At 39.0% G+C, this 21,778-nt stretch overlaps 1 protein-coding gene across 1 annotated transcript in view; it reads left to right on the forward strand.

Annotated features, from left to right (window-relative positions):
- Positions 1 to 203: 203 nt before the first annotated feature.
- Positions 204 to 21,778, forward strand: part of IGSF10 (immunoglobulin superfamily member 10) — a 51,923-nt gene continuing 30,348 nt past the window's right edge. The window contains exons 1-4 of the mRNA XM_026497294.4: positions 204 to 281; positions 696 to 948; positions 2,512 to 2,706; positions 4,255 to 4,384. Of these exons, the coding sequence (XP_026353079.2) occupies positions 2,513 to 2,706; positions 4,255 to 4,384 (324 nt within the window). The 5' untranslated portion in view covers positions 204 to 281; positions 696 to 948; position 2,512. The remainder of the gene's footprint in view (positions 282 to 695; positions 949 to 2,511; positions 2,707 to 4,254; positions 4,385 to 21,778) is intronic.

Below are 21,778 nucleotides of genomic sequence, written 5' to 3' on the forward strand. Positions count from 1 at the left end.
AACTGTCCTGCCCACCGGCTCCTACTTGCCCGGGAATCAGAAGTCGAGGAGGCAATGAGACCGAAGGCAAACAGGCGTCCTGCGCTCTCTCAGCAATAAAGAGGAGCTTGGTGGTCATTTATTCTCTGTGTGCGAGCCCGGAGGAGTCCCCAGACACATAAGTCAACGTCACCCCGGCCCCCGCCCCGCCTTCCCTCCTCGCTCTGGAAGGTCCCGAGAGCCGGCGGCTGAGCTTGGGACACCGCTAGCAGCGTGAGCCCGTTGGTCACCTGGGCAAAGAGGTGAGCGGCTCCGCCAATCCTTTCCTGGAAGGGGACGGCCGGGGACGCCCGAGCGCTGAGGGGCTCGGCGTGGGAGCGCAGAGAGTCCCGCCGCAGCAGGCGGTTCGGGCCAGCGCACGGAGAGGACGCACCGGGGAGCAAGGGGCCGTTAAAGCAGCAGGAGCAAGTCACCTCGTCGGTGACCGGGGCCAGGCAGAAGATGCACTCTGAGCAAAGATTAATTCAGTAGCTGGACACTCTTACTGTGGGCATCTGTGACAGCTTTGTCCAAAAATAGAGAAATTCCTGGGACCGGGGGAAAAATGGAGTGATAGTAATAGTTACATTTCAATGACAACTTCAGGGAGACTTGAAAGCACACTGTTGAGGGAGGAGAAAGGAATTTTAAAACTTTGTCTTTTGTTTCTGTAACAGTCATAATACAGGAGCGCTTCCTTCGGATTCATGCGGGCACACACGGGGTAGGGTTCCGACGCCGTGCACGCCCTCCAGGGAGCTCTCCAGACTGTCACTCCTGAGCTGCAAGCCAAAGACAGCCCTTCGCTCATTTTGGGGAGCAGGGAACTTTTCCTCACTCAGTTGTGGATACAGTTTTCCACTTCCTGGTAAGATTTTCTGTCTCTGCCTGGGTCAGGAGAGGATTCAGAACCAGGAAAGAAGAGCTCAGGTACTGTTAATTTCTATTTGGTCATATACATTTTCAGGTTTAAATTTGTGGGAACCCACTGTCCATATGTTCTTGTAGAGTTGTGATTCTTCTAAATAACTCTCATGCGGGCATCACACAGAACTTGTTTTCTAGCTAAATGAGAGCATTACCTTCGTCCCCATCATTTGTTTTTTTGTTGTTGTTGTTTAATGAGGGAAGGTGGAAATGCTTTCTCCAATCATATTTACATAAAATTTTTGTCATCGGATGGTTATAAGGACAAAAGTGGACATGTGATTAATCCTATACTAATTTTAATTTAGACTAAGTTCTGATAACAATTCCATTATCTTTATGAAGACGAGCAATTCTGCATCTGTTTTTAGTGTTCTTTATGGCTAAAGGATAGTTGCTGGTATAATTCCAAAGGAACCATTCTATCATGAGGAATGTTGAGATTTCTAAATTATGAAGATCACTTTTCTCAGAAAAGTACAATAAAAATTTTTATTGCAATCCTTGTATATTCTGAACTTCAGGAGAAAATTAGGTTTGGATCCCTGAGCTTGCCCCACACATGGGTAATAGATTAAATTTTTCCAAGAAGTTGAGCATATTTCTTCCCTGATGATGCTCCCTGACTCCCATGGCAGACAAGAGGAGGGGGAGGAGGAGGAGAGGGAGGAGGAAGGGGAGATGGATGAGGAAGGGGAGGTGGAGGAGGAAGAGAAGGGACCAAGGAAAGGTACAGAGGGATACTCTAAGCAAAGTGAAAGCACCCGGCAGCGTGTGTTCCAGGGGTCAGTGTGGCCCTTTCCAGCGCAGGTGCAAGGCTCAAGTCCTCTATCCAGTAAGTTCCCGTGCCTCATGGTCATTACATGGCAGTGAAGTGTGCAATGTGTCTTTTTTGGCAAGGACTAGAGGACATGTTTGAGATTTCTTCACCCTTTCAGTGGAGTATTACAGCTCTTCAAAATGTTTTTGAAGGAGGTTTAATAAAGCAAAAAACAGACCTTATACATTCAATGAATAAAACGTGTTGATCATATTTATGCACATAGACCCAGAAACATACACCACCTATAAAAGGCTGGAGGGAATACAGCAAAATGTTAATGATTACATCTGGGTGGTGGGAATATGAGTATTTTATTCTACTTATTTATAGCTTCCAAACTTTCGACGATGCACACGGAGTAGTTTTATAATCAGTTTTTTAAAAGTTGGTCTAAAAGGACTCATGGATAAACAGGAAACTAAGCCTTCTGTATTTCGGTTGGCATAATACCTTCGTTATGGTCTCTATTTTCTCTTCTTATTGAATTTCTGAGTCATAGGGATTACTGCTTTTCATTAAGAAGTGAGAAGCTGTGAAAGAATTTTCACAACAATAAATATTCCACTTGATTACAAGGCTTTCTGAAGAGTGAGTTTTACCATACAAATTGTGAATGCATGAAATCAGCCACTTACGACCTTTCAGAAAGCTCTCCCAGATGACCAGACTTAGTGTGTATAGTTGTACTGGAACTTTGCTCAGACCATACCTGTAAGTCTGAGGTGTGATTTTTTTCCCCCCAGAATGAAGGTGGAAGGCAGAGGAATTACCGGCTTGCTGGTCTCCTTGTCTGTGATGTGCCTGGTGGCCAGCCTCGGGGGCAAGGCCTGTCCTCGCCGCTGTGCTTGCTATGTGCCTACCGAGGTGCACTGCACATTTCGGTACCTGACCTCCATCCCAGACAGCATCTCACCTGATGTGGAGCGTATTAATTTAGGGTGCGTGGGGTTCCTTGTCTTGTCCCCTTCTCAAGGAGACATCATACTGATGCTTTGTCCCCAAAATTTCAAACAAAACTTGTGACTTTAGGAGATGAACCAAAATTGTTTTAACGGTATTTCTCTTCCGAAATAAGCACGTGAAGATCTTATGTTTGTAAGGGACAATAAGCAACATTTTCCTGGTAAACTTTTATAGGAGAAAGTTCTAGAACCTGAAATCACTCTTGGTAGGTTGGGAGGCCCAAGATTACAGAAGAACTTCATTCTGGCCACATTTTTGCTGGAAAATAGCATCTGTTAAGAATTGGAGTTGTGATCTATCAGAAGGAGATCATAGGACACTGGAAGTGTCCTCCTATAGAAAAGATATGTATGAGAAGTTGGTTAGATCCTTTAAAAAGGCCTTCAGACCTCTTCTCATGCAAAGAGACTTATTTAAAATGCTTTCAAAAATGTAAACCTAATTAAATCTGCTAAGTGACTATATTTTAAAGGTTCATGAAAAACCGTGTGTGTGTGTGTGTGTGTGTGTGTCCACATGCACTCACATTTAACATCATGTATTTGATAATAGCACCTACTATATGCCAGGGATACAACAATGAACAAGATGAGCAAGATTAGTCACTTCTAGAAGCTATAGTGAAAGGGAGAAGACAGATACACAATCAGTTCAATTTAGCAAGAACCATCAGAGAGCGTACAAAATACCTCGGAAAAATCGCTAATAGTAACAGTTAACATTGTGCCCTTACCTTGACCGGCACTGAGCTAAGCGCTCTCCATTATTCACTCGCTCAATTCTCAGAACGCCTTGTTAGTCACTTCTATTATTTGCACTTTTTAGGTGAAGAAACCTATAAGGCTTGGAAAGATTGCTGATTTTACCCAGGGTTGACCCACTACCGAGTGCCTGAGTTCATAATCCTAGCCAAACGACTTGGGGAAGAGCCCAAGTTTCTTAACCACTACTTCATAGTGAAAAATTCTATCTGGGAAAGCAAGGGGGCATGTCCTCAAGGAACAGGCTGGGCCTGACCAGGAGTCACAAGTAGAGAGAGGCGGAGTCAAGGGCGTTCCAAGCTGAAGGGACAGCATCTGCAGAAGGGGTCAAAAATGGGGAAGGCTCCCCTTGGGTGGGGAATGTGGACAGTGTCACCAAGACTGCCAGGACCGGGGAGTGGGTGGACCTTTTGTTGCATCTGATGAATCTCAACAATATGTCAAGCATTTAATTCTCTCTTTCGAGCACAGGCTATAAAAAAGGAGGTATTGGGGCGCCTGGGTGGCTCAGTTGGTTAAGAGTCCGTCTTCAGCTCAGGTCATGATCTCGGGGTCCTGGGATCGAGCCCCGCATCAGGCTCCCTACTCAGCAGGAAGCCTGCTTCTCCCTCTGCCTCTGCCCCCATCACATGCTCTCTCTCTCTCTTTCTCAAATAAATAAAATCTTAAAAAAAATAAAATAAAAAGGGAGGTATTGGGCTTTGTGTGTGGACGAGCGTGTGTGCACTTTTGCTTAGCTTACGCCTGATGTTTTAATTGCAGGTACAATAGCTTGGTCAGATTGACAGAAACGGATTTTTCTGGCCTGAACAAATTGGAGTTGTTAATGCTGCACAGCAATGGCATTCATACAATCCCAGCTAAGACCTTCTCGGATTTGCAGGCCTTGCAGGTGAGACTGGGAAGGGGAAGGTGCAGGTTCAAGAGGCGAGATGTACCTTGAATGCTCACCATTCCAGTGGAACCCAAAAGTCAACATTCTGTGTATTAGAGGGAGACAGCAAAGGAGGATGTCCAAGACTGATTTCTCTTTAAATGCAATAGTATGTGGAAAATTCTGAGGCCAGCTTTCTCAGATCTAGGCTAATAGGAAAAAAAAATAAATCAATACCCAGGGATTACTGCACCTTTAAAGTTTACTCCAGAAAGGCTACTTCTAGTCCTTCCTGTTCATCTGGGAGTTGCTGTCTTAGACAGAAGTTAGCTTTGTACACATAAATACACTTTTTAAGTTTTTACTTTATTATTTATACCTTGTCTTGTTCAAAAAACTTTGAAAACTTATGGGGACTTCTAAGAAAACATCAAATATTATAAGAATTATCACTCCAGTAAGTGAGAAAATAAAGTTATAACACATCTAGGGGGAAGAAAAAAGGGCATTATGGGGAAATGTATATGGAAAGATCAGTATGTCTGCTACATACGCAGGACTTAAAGATTTTGAGAAGCTAACTCACAATTCAAGATGCCTATCAGATTTTTTAAGTACATGAAAAAAAAGCTGTTCAGGAAAAGCACAACTGTATCTGATTTATTCTTTAACTTTTTTATCACTGTGTATTTGACATACAATATCATACCAGTTTCAGGTGTACAATAGAAGTGCTTCAACATTTGTATACATTAGGAAGTGACTACTGTGATAAATCTAGTTACCATCTGACATGCTTCCAAGTTGTTAGAGTATTGTTAACTATATTCCCTATGCTGTACATCATACCCCATGACTTATTTCTTTTATAGCTGCAAGCTCGTGACTTTTGATACCCTTACCCTATTTTGCCCATCCCCGCCGTCCCTCCCTGGCAACCACCAGATTGTTCTTTGTGCCTATGAGTCTGTCTGTATCTGTTTTGTTTTTTGGAGTCTACAAATAAGTGAAATTTTATGGTAATTGCCTTTCTCTGACTTATTTCATTTCGCATAATATCCTTTATTCCATCCATGTTGTCACAAATGGCAAGATTTTATTTTATGACCCAATAATATTCGTGTGTGTGTGTGTGTGCGTGTAGACACACATATACATATATACATCTTCTTTATCTATTGGTGGATACTTGGGTTGCTTCCATATCTTGGCTATGGTAAATAATGCCGTAGTAAACATACGGGTGCATGTATCTTTTTGAATTAGTGTTTTCATTTCGTCCAGATAAGTGTGCAGAAGTCGAATTCCTGGATGGTATGGTAGTTCTATTTTTAATTTCTTGAGCCATCTCCATACTATTTTCCACAGTTGCTGCACTTTTTGTATTCCCCCAACAGTGCACAAGAGCTCCCTACCTCTAACATCCTCACCAACCCCTGCTGTTTCCGGGTTGTTGATTCTAGCCATTCGGACAGGGGTGAGGTGATCCCTCATTGTGGTTTGGATTTGCATTTCCCTGATGATGAGTGATGTTGAACACCTTTTCATGTGACTATTGGTCATCTGGATGTCTTTCCTAAGAGATCTGTCTCTTCATGTCTTCTGCCCATTTTTTAATTGGATTATTTGTTTTTGGGGTGTTGAGTTTTATAAGTTCTTTGTATGTCATTTACAAATATCTTCTCCCATGCCATAGGTTGCATTTAGTTTTTTTGATGGTTTCTTCACCATGCAGAAGCTTTTTATTTTGATGTAGTTCCAGTAGTTCATTTTGGCTTTTGTTTCCCTTGTCTCAGGGGACCTATCTACAAAAAGTTGCTAGGGCTGATGTCAGGGAAATTACTGCCTGCGCTCTCTACTAGGGTTTTTATGGTTGCAGGTCTCACATTTAGGTCTTTAACCCATTTCGAATTTATTTTTATATATGGTATAAGAAAGTCATCCACTTTCATTCTTTTGCATGTGGCTGTCCAGTTTTCCCAACACCATTTGTTGACGAGACCGTCCTTTTCCCATAGGAGATTCTTTCGTGCTTTGTCGAAGATTAATTGACCATATAACTGTGGGCTTATTTCTGGGTCTTCTATTCTGTTCCATTGATCTTTGTGTTTATTTTTTGTGTCAGTACCATGCTGTTTTGATTACTGTAGCTTTATAATATAACTTAAAGTACAGAATTGAGATGCCTCCAGGTTTGCTTTTCTTTTTCAAGATTGCCTTAGCTATTTGCAGTCTTCTGTGGTTCTACTCAAATTTCCAGATTGTTTGTTCTAATTCTGTGAAAAATGCTGTTGGTATATTGACAGGGATTGCATTAAATGTGTAGATTGCTTTGGGTACTATGGTCATTCCAGTAACATTTGTTTTTCCAATCCATGAGCATGGAATGTCTTTCCACTTCTTTGCGTCCTCTTCCATTTCTTCATTAACGTTCTATAATTTTCAGAGTACAGGCCTTTCAGGTCTTTGGTTAAGCTTATTCCTAGCTATCTTACTGTTTTTGGTGTAATTGTAAAAGGGATTGTTTCCTTAATTTCTCTTCTGCTTCATTATGGGTGTGTAAAAATGCAACAGATTCCTGTCTACTGGTTTTGTATCCTGTGACTTACTGAATTCATTGATCAGTTTTAGCAGTTTTTTGGTGGAGTCTTTCAGGTTTTCTATATATAGAATTATGTCATCTGCAAATACTGAAAGTTTCACTTCATCTGACTAATTTGGATCCCTTTTATTTCTTTTTGTTGTCTGATTGCTGTAGCTAGGACTTCCAGTACTGTGTTGTATAAGTGTTGAGACTGGACATCCATGTCTTGTTCCTGACCTTAGGGGAAAGGCTATCCATTTTTCCCCACGGAAGATAATGTTGATTGTGGGTTTTTCATATATGGCTTTATTATGTTTAAGCATGTTCCCTCCAAACCTACTTTGTAGAGGGTTTTTATCATGAATAGATGTTGTACTTTGTCAAATGCTTTTTCTGCATCTGTTGAAATAATCACATGGTCTTATCTTTCTCTTGTTGATATCATGTTCATTGATTTGCAAATATTGAACCACTCTTGCAACCCAAGAATAAATCCCACTGGATCAGGTGAATGATTTTTTAAAATATATTGTTGGATTTAGTTTGCTAGTATTTTGTTGAGCATTTTTGCATCTTTTTTTTTGTGGTGTCTTTATCCGGTTTTAGTATCAGAGTAATGCTGGCCTCATAGAATGAATTTGGAAGTTTTCCTACTTTTTCTGTTTTTTTGGAATAGTTTGAAAATGGTAGGTATTAACCCTTCATTATATGTTTGGTAGAATTCACCTGTGAAGCCATCTATCTGGTCCTGGGCTTTTGTTTGTTGGCAGCTTTTGGGTTACTGATTCAATTATTATTTTTTTTGCTGGTTATTGGTCTAAGTTTTCTGTGTCTTCCTGTTCCAGTTTTGGTAGGCTCTATGTTTCTGGGAATTGATTCATTTCTTCTGGGTTGTCTAATTTGTTGGCATATAGTTTTTCATAATACTCTCTTATAATTGTGGTATTGGTGGTCATTTTCCCTCTCTCATCTCTTATTTTATTTATTGGGGTCCTTTTTCTTTACTTTTTGATAAGTCTGGCTAGAGGTTTATCAATTTTATTGATTTTTTTTCAAAGAACCAGCTCCTGATTTCATTGTTTCTGTTCTATTATTTAGTCCCTATATCATTTATTTCTGCTCTAATCTTTGTCATTTCCTTTCTTCTGGTTTTGGGTTTTTTTTGTTCTTTTTGTAGCTCCTGCAGGTATAAGATTAGATTGTTTATATGAGATTTTTCTTCTTGAGTTATGTCTGTATTGCTTGAAACTTCCCTTTCAGAACTGTGTTTGCTGCATCCCAAGGGTTTACACCATTGTATTTTCATTTTTATTTGTTTCCATGTACTTTTTATTCCTTGATTTCTTGACCCATTCATTGTTTAGTAGCATGTTATTTGACCCCCATGTATTTATGCTCATTCCAGATATTTTCTTGTGGTTGACCTCTAGTTTCATACTATTGTGGTCAGAAAAGGCACATGGTATGACTTCAATCTTTTTGTATTTGTTGAGGCTGGTTTTGTGGCCTAATATGTATTCTGCTTTGGAGAATATTTCATGTGCTCTTGAAAAGAATGTGTATTCTGCTGTTTAAGGAGGGAATGTTCTAAATGTATCTGTTAAGTCCATCTGGTCCAGTGTGTCATTCAAAGCCATTGTTTCCTTGCTGCTTTTCTGTTTAGATGATCTGTCCGTTGATGTAAGTGGGGTGTTAAAGTCCCCTACTATTACTGTATTATTTTAGATTAGTTCCATCATCTGTTATTAACTGTTTTATCTATTTGGGTGCTCCCATGTTGGGTGCATAAATATTTACAATTGTTATATGTCCTTGTTGGATTGTTGCCATTATTATTATATAGTATCCTTTGTCTCTTGTTACATTCTTTGTTTTAAAACCTATTTTTTCTGATACAAGTATTGCTACTCCAGCTTTCTTTTGACATCCATTTGCATGATAAATGTTTCTCCATCCCCTCACCTGCAATCTGTAGCTGTCTTTAGGTCTAAAATGAGTCCATTGTAGGCAGCATATTCTGGGTCTTTTTTTTTTTTTTTTAATCCATTCTGTCACCCTGTGTCTTTTGATTGGAGTGTTTAGTCCATTTACACTCAAAGTAATTATTGAGAGAAATGTATTTATTGCTGTTTTATTGTTATGTGGTTGTTTCTGAAGATTTTCTCTGATCCTTTCTTTCATGGTTTGCTGGTTCTTTAGTGAGATTTTTGGATTTCTCTCTATTCTTTGCATATGTATTAAGTGGTTTGCTTGATTTGTGGTTAACATTAGATTTGTATTTAACATCTTCTACATATAGCAGTCTGTATTAAGTTGATGGTCATTTAAGTCTGAACCCACTCTTCTTCACTCCTCTGGTCCCCATGTGTTAGGTATATGGTATCATACTTTATATCCTTTTATTTTGTGAGTTCCTTGACTGTTTTTTTATATATTCATTTTTGCTGTTTTTTGTTTGTTTCCTACCTTCACATCATTTTGGGTCTTTTCTTTCCATTCAAAGATTTCCCTTTAATATTTCTTGCAAAACTAGTTTAGTGGTCATGAACTACTTTTGTTTTTGTTGGGGAAACTCTCTCTCCTATTCTGAATGATAGCCTTGCTGGCTAGAGCGTTCCTGGCTACAGGTTTTTCCCATTCAGCACTTTGAATATATGCCACTCCTTTCTGGCTTGGAAAGTTTCTGCTGAAAATCTGCTGATAGCCTTATTGGGGGCAGGGCATAGGGGTTCCTTTGTATGTAACTGTCTTCTTTTGTCTTGCTGTTTTTAAATTTTTCTCTTTATCACTCTATTTTGCCATTTTAATTAAAATACAACTTGCTATTGTTGATTTTGTTGGGAGTTCTCTGTGCCCCCTAGATCTGGATATCTGTTTCCTTCCTGAGATTAGGGAAGTTTTCAGCTGTTATTGCTTCAAATAAATTCTCTGGCCCCATTTCTCTCTTCTTCTTCTGGGACTCCTATAATATAAATGTTATTACATTTGATGGAGTCACTGAGTTCCCTAAGTCTATTCTTGTTTTGCATAATTCTTGTTTTTCTCTTTTGTTTGGCTTGATTACTTCTCATTACTCTGTCCTCTAGGTCATTAATTTGTTCCTCTGCTTCTTCCAGCATCCTGTTCATTACATCAAGTGTGTTTCTCATTTAGTTTATTGAGCCCTTTATCAGTGCTATGTTATTCCTTATCTCTGTATTAATGGTCTCACTGATGTCCTCCACTCTTTTCTCACTGGAGAATTCCTTTAAATTCTCCATCAGGCATGTTACTTATATCTATTTTACTCAGAACTCTGTCAGTGGCCTTGTCCTGTTCTTTCATTTGGGACAAATTTCGTCTTCTCATTTTGTCTAAGTCTCTGTGCTTGTTTCTCTGTGTTAGGAAAGTCAGCTATGTCTCCTGTTATTGAGAGTAATAGCTTTATGAAGAAGAGTTTCTGTAGTGCCCTGCAGCATAGCGTCCCCTGTTCCCCAGGGCCTGGAGCATCTCCAATGTGTGCTGTGTGAGCTCTGCTATTGTGTCATGGCTACTTTATTCTTTAGGCTGGTTGTCTGCAGAGGCTCTCTTTGTTGTTGGCAGTGTTTGGTCCCTGGCCTAAATGTGGTGTTTTAACTAGGTGTGCTCTGGTTTACCTGTGAAATGAGACCTGTTGCCACTGCCACCAGAACTGAAGCTACACAAAACTCTCAGGTCAAGAGACATGGTGTTGGCAGGGATTTGGGCTGGTCTTCTGAGGGAGGGGGACCACTGCCCTGGGACTGAGGCAAGCTTGACTAGGAAGGGCAATTCTTCTGGAGCTCAGGCAGGTGGGATTTGGTGTAAGCAAGTTAGGTAGTGAGTATTGGGGCTGCACTGGTTCCCGTGGGTGGCCCTGTGCTTATGCTGAGGTGCAGGGGTGGAAATAGTGCCTGCCAGTTTCTTTGTTCCTGGAGGAGTCTCTGAACACTGCACCTCTGGGACATGCACCTGTAGTTGCTCCCCAGGCACTCTTCAGATTGCTGTTTCTACAGTATATGTCTGTGGGCTGTTTGCCCTGCCTTCTTTCCAAGTGACGCCTCAATGCCCTACGACCTCTTCCAAAGCTGAGCATACCAAGCCTTAAAACTCCAGGTTTAAAGCCCTGCTGATTGCAAGAACTCACAAAATTCAGGCCCTCTCACTGTCCAGGTCAATTGCTATGGGCATTCATTTTCCCCATGCATCCCCCCTGTGTGTTAGTCTGTCTTTTGCTCTTCTCCATAACTGCAGCTCCCCACCACAGTGGCCACAATCCATTTCTCTCCCAAGCTGCATCTCTGTACTTTCTACCTTCTTCAATATGGCCTCTTCTCTACCTTCTGCCAGTCTCCAGATGGATTTCTGGGGGGTTTAGTATGATTTGATAGTTATCTAGTTGTATTTGTGGGATGAGGAGAGCCTCTTACTCCACTGCCATCTCCCCCTCACACCTAAATGAATTTAAAAATTTTAAGAGGATATAATATACCAGGGAGATTATGACTATAAACAAGGTAATTTGCAATGTTTAGAGTGCACTTCAGAGCCATGGTCCCCAAGACCAAAATAAAAATCCGGTAGGTCAAATAAAAATCCCCACTGAAGGAGTTACCTTTTTAAGCCAAATGGCCTGGTTAGTGATTTTATATAATTGAGTTTCAACTTCCACCGGAAGTGTTAATTCAGATACAATAGGTAGTGTTGACCATAGGACAGATATCTCCTTGCTCAACTAAAAGATAGTCAAGGGCTATCATATTATCAAGAACTATGTTGGCCAGAGAACCTAAGAATCTTTGTTGGACTGCTCTTGTCTTAGCTGTGGAATCTGCAATATCTTCAAGAGTTAAAAAAGGTTCCTGATCATATCTATATTTATTTTAATTCCTAACCAGAGAAGTATGACCCTGTGAAAAGGAAGCATTTCTGAAACATGAATGCCTCCTGGTAGGTCTTTTCTAACTCAGTGATGTAAATACAGGAGAGTTGACTAATGAAGCATCTTCATTGTCTATGGAAAGTTAGAGGCACAGTTAGATAACATAGAAGGCATTGCCCAGCTTGTGTGCCAGCCAGCTAGAAATTCATAGGCCCAAGAAGAATTATAACCATCACAAACACAAATCCTGTTGGCACACAGACCATTACCATTAGGGAGGTACTATTAATGGATTTGTTCACAGGGACTGCTTCATTTACTGGTTCAAGCCAAGGGTCAGTCAGGTTTTCAGTGCACATAAGAAGAGAATCCCTAAACCTGAAATAGTGTTGTTCTAAATGTCTCGCAAAGATGGGTGCTGCTGGTAAGTTCTCTTGGTGAGAAAAGATATGATCTAGATAATCATAGGAATATGGGGGTGCAAATGTACTAAGATTTACATAGGTATTTGTGTTTAGATAGGTAAGTACAGTTATTATTGGAGAAAGGTAAAAAGGCACTGGATATTCTGGCCATGAAAGTTGAACTTGATAAGAGATTTCTAAGGGGTGGGAGGGGCTGATTGTAGTCTGCAGTGACATTGGGAATAGAAGAGGAATTGCTTATAAGGAGCACCAGGAGATCTCTAGCATCATGGATAGATAAAAATCTTTGACAAATCCAGCAGTCTGCAAGTATACTGCCTTTAGCAATGGCCTGGTAGATATGGATGATGGCATTATCTCTCCAGGCCAATGCCAGAGTAAAGACAAGGAAAAGGAGGAGAAGTTTTTCTTGTTTAGTTAAAGTATGAAATTTTGATCTGTCATTTTGGGCAGAAGCCATCTACCTCAATGTCAGCTACCTCTCTTCCTTATCAATTAGATTCAGAGGTCTCCAGCATCTATACAGGACCAGATGTCAGGTGGAGCTTTCTTCAGCTGTTAGTAAGATATGTATCCAATCCTTTGTAGTTTTACAGCAATGCCAGGTTAGAAGCACTTGGTAAGGTCCCTTTCAAAGGAGCTTGAGGACTATCTTCTGATAATGTTTCCAAAATACCTAATCACCAGACTCCAAATTGTGACTAACAGGGACCTTCGAGTTGAAATCTGGGAAGGCTTTTTTACCTGGTGATGATAGGCTTGAGTATAAGACATTAAAGATTTACTGAGGCTGGTCATACCAGCACGAGCTGACAAGGATCAGCAGAAAGTTGTATGCCAATAGGCACTGGTCTGCTGGTGACTGTCTTGTGTGGAATGGGTTTGTTTCCCAAAGGGAATATTGCAAATGGTCAGCAAGACCAAAGGCAATACCTTAGGCCAAGGAAGTCCAGTAGTTTCAGTAGGTTTAGAGACTTTCAAGTTTGAGGATCATTAGTTCTTTCTGATGCCTCATGATTGAGGGTGATAAGAGCAATGATAATTCCAAGAAGTTTGCAAGGCTTTTGTTAAGGCTCATGATTTGTCTGGTGAAGTCGGTGCCTTGATCACTGGGGATCAGGGAAGGTACACCAATGGGAAACACATCGTCTAATAGTTTATTTGCTACTGTGAGGGCATCGACCCTGTGGCAAGGGAAATCTTCAACCCATCCAGAAAACACACGCACATAAAATAACAAGAACATATTGATAACTCATACTAAGTGGCAGTTGAATGAAGTCCAGCTGTAGGTGTTCAGAGTGTCCAGAAGGAAGTGTGAAGACCCTGGTAACAACAAACGTTTATTAAGGATTATGAACTTAACAGGTCAGACATTGGTAAACTATCTTTGCAACTTAAGATTTTATTTATTTGACAGACAGCACAAGCAGGGGGAGCCCCAGGCAGAGGGAGAGGGAGAAGCAGACTCCCCACTGATCAGGGAGCCCAATCTGGGGCTCGATCCCAGGACCCTGAGATCATGACCTGAGCTGAAGGCAGATGCTTAACTGACTGAGCCACCCAGGGGCCCCTGCCTTTACAATTTTATAGAAGTCTCTCCATCAATATCTGTTCATAATTCATTTTAAATGTACTAACATGGGTTAAGGAATTCAAAACACATGAAAAATAGGGTTTTTCAGGGAGCCAGGAAGAACCATCTTGGGTTTCCCATGGGCCCAACTGTTCACTTAATTTACAGCCATTGTTTACCCATCTTAATTTCTCTGATTTGGAATCATACTGTTGCCATGTTATAAGGACATCAGGATGGCAAAAGTGGCAATGAGGGGCCATTTATTGCAGAAGCAGAATGGATTCCATCTATAAGTGATTTTACAAATACAATAGAGAAAGCTTAGTATTACTTAATTTGACAATGCTTCCCATGCAATTTACAAATCAAATAAGTCTAATTAGTTTAACAAATCCTTTGGAATATTCTAGACCAATAAGACTTCATTTAGAATTTGATTTGGGGAAGTTTGTTGAAAAAAATATATAAATTATATATTTTATAATACATAATACATACTATTATATTTAAATTACATATATATATGTAATTTTAAAGCACTTGCCTAAATTAAATCACAGACCATTATGAAACTTCACCTTAGTATGAAGAAACTTTTATAATCTGTTATCAAAAGCAGACCAAAACCCCAAGAAAGCTGTTCTTTTAACAGAGAGAAAAATCAAATTAAGAAGTCTGGGGCTACCTTGGGCTTGAGTTGGATCAGACCAGATGTTTGCAGAGCTACTGTCACACCTATCTGCAGGTGCTTCCCATGTGTTGTCCCTTGGGTAGCTTTCATTGGTGGATTGGGGCTGCAGTCCATCTAGTGTGTTTATCTTCCCCTCTCCCCAGTTTAAGAGACACTTTGGGGGTAGAGCTGGCTACTCTCAGGGCTGCTTGCACAATGCCACACTTATGGCACTGCTTTGGATAGACTCCTGCCAAGGGCTGGTTAGGTGTCATGGGTCCACAGGAGAATTGGGGTGGGGCATGCTATTAGCAAAGCTAGGTGGAGAGTATTTGTTCTGGTTCCCGCAGGTGTCTGTGTTTCCAGGCTTGGGGGCAAGGTAGAGAAATGGTGCCCACCAGCTCTTTTATTCTTAGAGAAATCTAAAGATCCCTGTCCGTCCTGCCCAAGTTCTGAGATTAGTAAATAAATCTCCTTTTCATATACCCCAGGAGTTTTTTCAAACTGCTGCTGCTATGCTGTATCTCAGCAGGGTTGTTATGATGTCTCTTTAAGGTGGGGACTCAGGTTCTTATCCCCCCTCTTGTTCTCCCAGAGCTGAGCTAAGCCCGCTGATTTTTAAAGTTCCTGGTGTTGAGCCCCTCTGGTTATCTGTCAGATGTTATGGGGATTTGTCTTCCCAGTGAGGGTCCCCTGTGCCTGGGGTGCCTGCGCCTCTCCCTTCTGTGTGCTAGCACTGTGTCTTCTCCTGTGGTCAGTCTTGCAGGTCAGTTTGGTTCCCAACCACATCTCCATCCTTCCTACCATTTTCAGTGTCACTTTTTCTCTATGATTAGCTGTGGAGAGTCTGTTCTACTAGTCTTTAGGTTTTTTCCTGGGTTATTTACCCTTATGTGTATGTTATTTAGGTGTATCCATGGGGAGGAATAAGCTTAGGATTCTCCTACTCTGCCAACTTCCCTGGAAGCCTAGTATTTTAAAGTCTGTCGTGTGTGATATGAGTATAGCTGCCTCAGCTTTCTTTTCAATTTGCAAAAAAAAAAAAAAAAAATCTTTTTCTAGTCCTTCATTTTTGATCTGTGTGTACCTTTAGATTTGTCTTTAGATCTGAAGTGAGTCTTTTGTAGGCTCAGATGGGTCTTGTGTTTTCTATCCCTTCAGTAACACTATATCTTTTGACTGGATCATTTGGTCCATTTACATTTTAAGTAATTATTGACAGTTTTATTCAAGGGAAGATGCAGAGTAGAATCTTGAGCTGCCCTAATCACTTGGACACACTGAGATAATAGCTATATCTGTGTAACTAACTCTGAAAACAACCTGAAGACTAGCAAAACAGACCTTCCATAGTTAACTATAGAAAGGAGGACACAACAGAATGGGTTGGGATGGGTAGGGATGTGTTTAGGAACCAAATCCCTGGCAAGACTTACCACAAATGGGAGGGATCCCCAAGCACAGAGAAGGGAGAGGATCGAACCCCATATCAGACACTGAGGATGATCCCTGAGAAGATGAATCCCCATAACATCAAGCTTTGAAAATGAGTAGGGCTTCAGGAGCTTTTAAAATCTCTAGGACTTAACTCTGGGAAAGCTGGAGGGTGATAGGAATTTGAATTCTGGCCCAAAAATCCAGCACAGAAGCAGCAGTTAGAAAAGCACTTGAGGTATGGGTGAAGGAGATTGATTAACTCATCTAGGAATGTGCCTTAGAGGGGCATGGTTCCCTCAGGAGACTTCTAGAACAAAAAATAGAAGGGAACCCAAGCATATCATTAAGGAAAGCCATCAAACCACATGGTAAGAGAACAAGGGAAAAGAAAGGAACAGAAAAGAACTACGAAAACAAGCAGAAAACAATGAACAAAATGGCAATAAGTACAAATCTATCAATAGTTACCTTAAAAATAAATGAACTAAATGCTTCAATCAAAAAATAGGGTGATTGAATGGGGGGGGGAAGACCCATCTTTATGTTGCCTACAAGAGACTCACTTCAGAGCTAAAGACTAAAAGTGAAAGGCTGGAAAAACATAACCATGCAAATGAAAGTTAAAAAAAAAAAGCTGGGATAATAATATTTATATTATACTATTTTATATCAGATGAAATAGACCATAAAACAATGTAGCAAAAGACAAGGACTCTACATATAATGATAAAGGGAACAATCCAACAAGAGGATATAACAATCATAATATCTATGTACTCAACATAGGAGCACCCAAACACACAAAACTATTAACAGACATTGTATTACTGTCAATTTCTCTCTTTATAGTAGGGGACTTTAACATCCCACTTACACCAATAGATACATGATCTAGACAGAAAATTAACAAGGATATCATGGCTTTGAATCACACATTAAACCAGGTGGATCTAACATATGTACAGAACGTTCTATTCACAAACTGTAGACTACACATTCTTTTCAAGTGCATATGGAACATTCTCCAGAATAAATCACATTAGACCACAAAGGAAGTCTCAAGAAATTTAAGAAGAGTGAAATCCAGGGTACCTGGGTGGCTCAGTCAGTTAAGCATCTGACTCTTGATTTTGGCTCAGGTTGTGATCTCAGGGTCCTGGATCAATCGATTGATCTATCTATCTATCTATCTATCTATCTACATCTATAGATATATCTATCTCCCTGAAAATAACACAAATTCATGAAGGCTAAACAACATGGACATTGGACAGCCCAAAAAAATCATAGAAAAAAATCAATACCTGGAGACAAATGAAAATGAAAATACATGGACCAAAATCTTTGGGATGCAGCAAAAGCAATTCTAAGAGGGAAGTTTATAGCCATACAGGCCTAATTAAAGAAACAAGAAAAATTTCAAACAAACTTATGTCTAAGAAGGATAGAAAAAGAAGAACAAAGCCAAGTGCTTAGCAGAAGGAAGGAAATACTAGAGTAGAAATAAATACAATAGAGGTTAAAAAAAAAATAGATGAGATCAATGAAACCAGGAGCTGGTTCTGTAAAAAGATGGGCCAAAGGTTTATCAATCTTGTTTGACTCATCAAAAGAGAAGATTCAATCAAATGGAGAAGAGATAACCAACACTAGAGAAATACAAAGGGCTATACGAGAATATTATGAAAAATTATATGTCAACAAATTGGACAACCTAAAAGAAATGGATAAACTCTTAGAAAATCTTTCAAAACAGAATCAGTAAGAAATAGGTTAATTGTTGGTAATAAAATTGAATCAGTAATCAAAAAATTCCCAACCAATAAAAGTGTAGGACAAGATGGCCTCATAGATGCATTCTCTACCATTTAAAGAGTTAATACCTATTCTTCTCAAACTCTTCCAAAAAATAGAGGAGGAAGGAAAGCTTCCAAATACATTCTGCAAGGTAAACATTAAACACTACAACAATCAAAATACTACAGGCCAATATTTCTAATGAAAAGGCAAAAATTCTTAAAATATTAGCAAACTTACCTTAATATGTTAAAAAAAAATCATTCACTATGATCAATTGGGATTTATTCCAGGGACAAAAATGTACTTCAATATTCAGAAATCAATCAATGCGATACATCACATTAACAAGAGAAAGAATAAAACCACGTGATGATCTCAATAGATGCAGAAAGAGCATTTGAGACAATACAATATCCATTAATAACTTCTCAGCAAATTGAATTTAGTGGGGATGTACATCAACAGAACAGAGCCGTATATGAAAAACCCACAGCTAACCTCATATCCACTGGTAAAAACTGAAAGCTTTTCCTCTAAGATCAGGAACAAGACAAGGATGTCCACTCTTACCGCTTTTATTCAACACAGTAGTCTTTGGAAGTCTTAGCTGCAGTGGCCAAAGAAAAGGGATCCAGGTCAATAAGAAAGAAAGAAAACTGTCACTATTTATAGATGATGTGACATTATATATAGGAAATCTTAAAGACTCCACCAAAAAACTCTTAGAACTGCTGAATGAATTCAGTAAAGTTGCAGGATACAAAAGTAATATACAGAAATCTGTTGCATTTCTATACACTAGTAACAAAGTAGCAAAAGGAGAAATTTTAAAAATTCCATTTATAGTGGCACCAGAAAGAATAAAATACCTAGAATAAATTTAAGCAAGGAGGTAAGAGATCTATACTCTGAAAACTAAAACACTGATACAAGAAATTAAAGGTGGCATAAACTAATGGAAGGCTAGTCCATGCTTATGAATTAAAAGAAGATACCATTAAAATGTCCATAATACCCAAAGCAATCTACAGATTCAATATAATCTCTATCAAAGTACCAGCAGCATTTTTCACAGAACTAGAACAGATAATCTTAAAATCTGTATGGAACCACAAAAAAATCTCAAATGGCAAAAGAAGTAATCCTGAAAAAGAAGAGAACCGGAGATATCCCAATTCCCAGTTTTAAACTATGCTACAAAGCTGTAGTAATCAAAACAGGATGGTACTGGCACAAAAACAGAATAGAGAGCCCAGAAATAAACCCTTAATCATATGGTCCATTAATCTACGACAAAGGAGACAAGAATATATAATGGAGAAAAGACAGTCTCTTTAATAAATGGTGCTGGCAAAATGGAACGGTTACATGTAAAAGAATAAAACGGAACCATTTTCTCACACCCTACACAAACTCAAAACGGATTAAAGATCTAAATGTGAGACAGGAAACCATAAGCTCCAGAAACAAGCATAGACAGTAATCTTTTTGACATCAGCCATAGCAACATTTTTCTAGATATGTCTCCTTGGGGCAAGGGAAACAAAAGCAAAAATAAGTTATTGGAAATACACCAAAATAAAAACCTTTTGCTCAGTGAAGGAAGCCATCAACAAAACAAAAAGCAGTCTACCTAATGGGAGAAGATATTTGCAAATGATATAGCTGATCAGTGGTTAATATTCCAATTATATAGAGAACTTCTACAACGCAACACCAAAAGATCAATTAAAAAAAGAACAGAGGACCTGAATAGACATTTTTTCTAAAAAACATACAAATGGCCAACAAACACCTACAACACGCTCAACATCATTAATCACCAGGAAAATGCAAATCAAAACCACAATGAGTTACCACCTCACACCTGTCAGAATGGCTAGAATTAAAAAGACAAGAAATACCAAGTGTTGGCAAGGATGCATAGAAAAGGGAAGCTTTGTGCACTGTTGGTGAGAATGTAAATTGGTGCAGGCATTGTGGGAAAAAGTATGGAGTTTCCTCAAAAAAGTAAAAATAGAAATACCATTTAATACAGTAATCCCATTACTGGGTATTTACCCAAAGAAAATGAAAACACTAATTCAAAAAGATATACATACCCCTATGTTTACTGCAGCATTATTTAAAATAGCCAAGATAGGAAAGCAACTCAGGTGCTTACTGACAGATGAAGGAATAAAGATGTGGTATATATAAATACAGTGGAGTATTATTCAGCCATAAAAAGGAATGAGATCTTGCCATTTCCAACAACACAGATGGACTTAGAGCGCATTGTACTAAATGAAATAAATCAGGAAAAGACAAATACTCTATGATTTCACTTATATGTAAAATCTAAAAAACAAAACAAATGAAGAAAAAAAAAAAAACCAGCCTCTGAAATACAGAGAACTGGTAGTTGCCAGAGGGACTGTGTATGAGGAGATGGGGAAATAAAAGGATTAAGTGGTACAAACTTTCAGTCATAAAATAAGTAAGCCATGGAGATGAAAATGCCACCATAATGAATTATGGTCCATAATATCATAATAAAATTGTATGGTGACTACACATCATGGTCAGCATTGAGTAATGTATGAAATTGTTGAAACAATGTTACACACCTGAAACTAACATTCTATATTAGACTTTAATAAAAAATATTCATAGACATGCACTTACCATTTTCTTGTTTTATAGTTCTGTTTTTCTTATTTCTTCCCTTGTAATTTGGTGACTTTCCTTAGTGTTATGTTTGTGCCCTTTCTTTTTATTTTTTGTGAAACTATTATAGGCATTTGGTTTATGGCTACCATGAGGTTCACATCTAACATAATACTCTATGTCTGTAGCAGTCTATGTTAAGTTGAAGACCACGTAAGTGAAAGGGTGTTCTAAAAGCACATCCTTACCACCACTCCCCACAATGTTTCATGTTTTGAGGTCCTGTTTTGTATCTTATTACTTAGTGAACCCACTGACTGATAATTATAAGTGTAGATGATTTTACTACTTCTGTGTTTTAAACTTCATACTGGATATGTAGGTGATTGATCCACTACCTTTATTATATATTTACTTTTATTAGTGACATCATTTCTTTTATAGTTTTATTTTTTCTAGTTATGGCCTTTTCTTTCCCACTTAAATTAGTTCCTTTAACATTTCTTGTAAGACTAGTTTGTTGTTGATGAATTCCTTTAGCTTTCACTTGTCTGGGAAACTCCTTCTCTCTCTTCAATTCTGAGTGATAATCTTACTGTGTAGAGAATTCTTGTGATTTTTTTTCTTCCTTTCAGCACTCTGAATATATCCTGTCATTCCCTTCTCACCTGTAAAGTTTCAGCTGAAAAATCAGTTGTGATAGTCATATGGCGGTTTCCTTCTATCTAACTAGTTGTTTTGGTGCTTTTAAGATTCTCTCTTTGCTGATACTTTGATTATAACATGTCTTGGTGTGGGTCTCTTTGGGTTCATCTTCTTTACAACTCTGTGCTTCCTGGACATGGATGTCTGTTTCATTCATTAGGTTAGGGAGTTTTTAGCCATTACTACTTCAAATGGGTTTTCAGTGCTTTTTTTTCTCTCTCTCCTCCTCCTGGGACTCCTATAATGGAAATGTTATTATGCCTGATGTTGTCCCAAAGATCCCTTAAACTATATTTAGTTTTTAATTCTTTTTTTCTTTTTGCTGTTCTGATAGAGTGATTTCCACTACTGTCTTCCACATCATTGGTTCATTCCTCTGCATCATCTAATCTGCTCTCAATTACCTCTAGCATATTTTTTTACTTCAGTTATTCTTCAGCCCTGATTGGTTCCTTTTTATATTTTCTATTTCATGTTGAGGTTCTCATTGTGTTGATTCAGTCATCTGAGTTTGGTGAGCATCTTTATGGTCATTATTCTGAATTATTTTTCAGGCAGATTATTTCATTTGGAACATATGCCTCCGTAGCTTCATTTTGTCTCTTTCTGTGTGTAAGATAGATCAATTCTATTACCCAGTCTTGAAGGAGTGGCTTATGTAGGTGTCCTATGGGGCCCAGTAGC

This window comes from Ursus arctos, unplaced genomic scaffold, assembly GCF_023065955.2.
Source record: "Ursus arctos isolate Adak ecotype North America unplaced genomic scaffold, UrsArc2.0 scaffold_20, whole genome shotgun sequence".
Classification (NCBI taxonomy): domain Eukaryota; kingdom Metazoa; phylum Chordata; class Mammalia; order Carnivora; family Ursidae; genus Ursus; species Ursus arctos.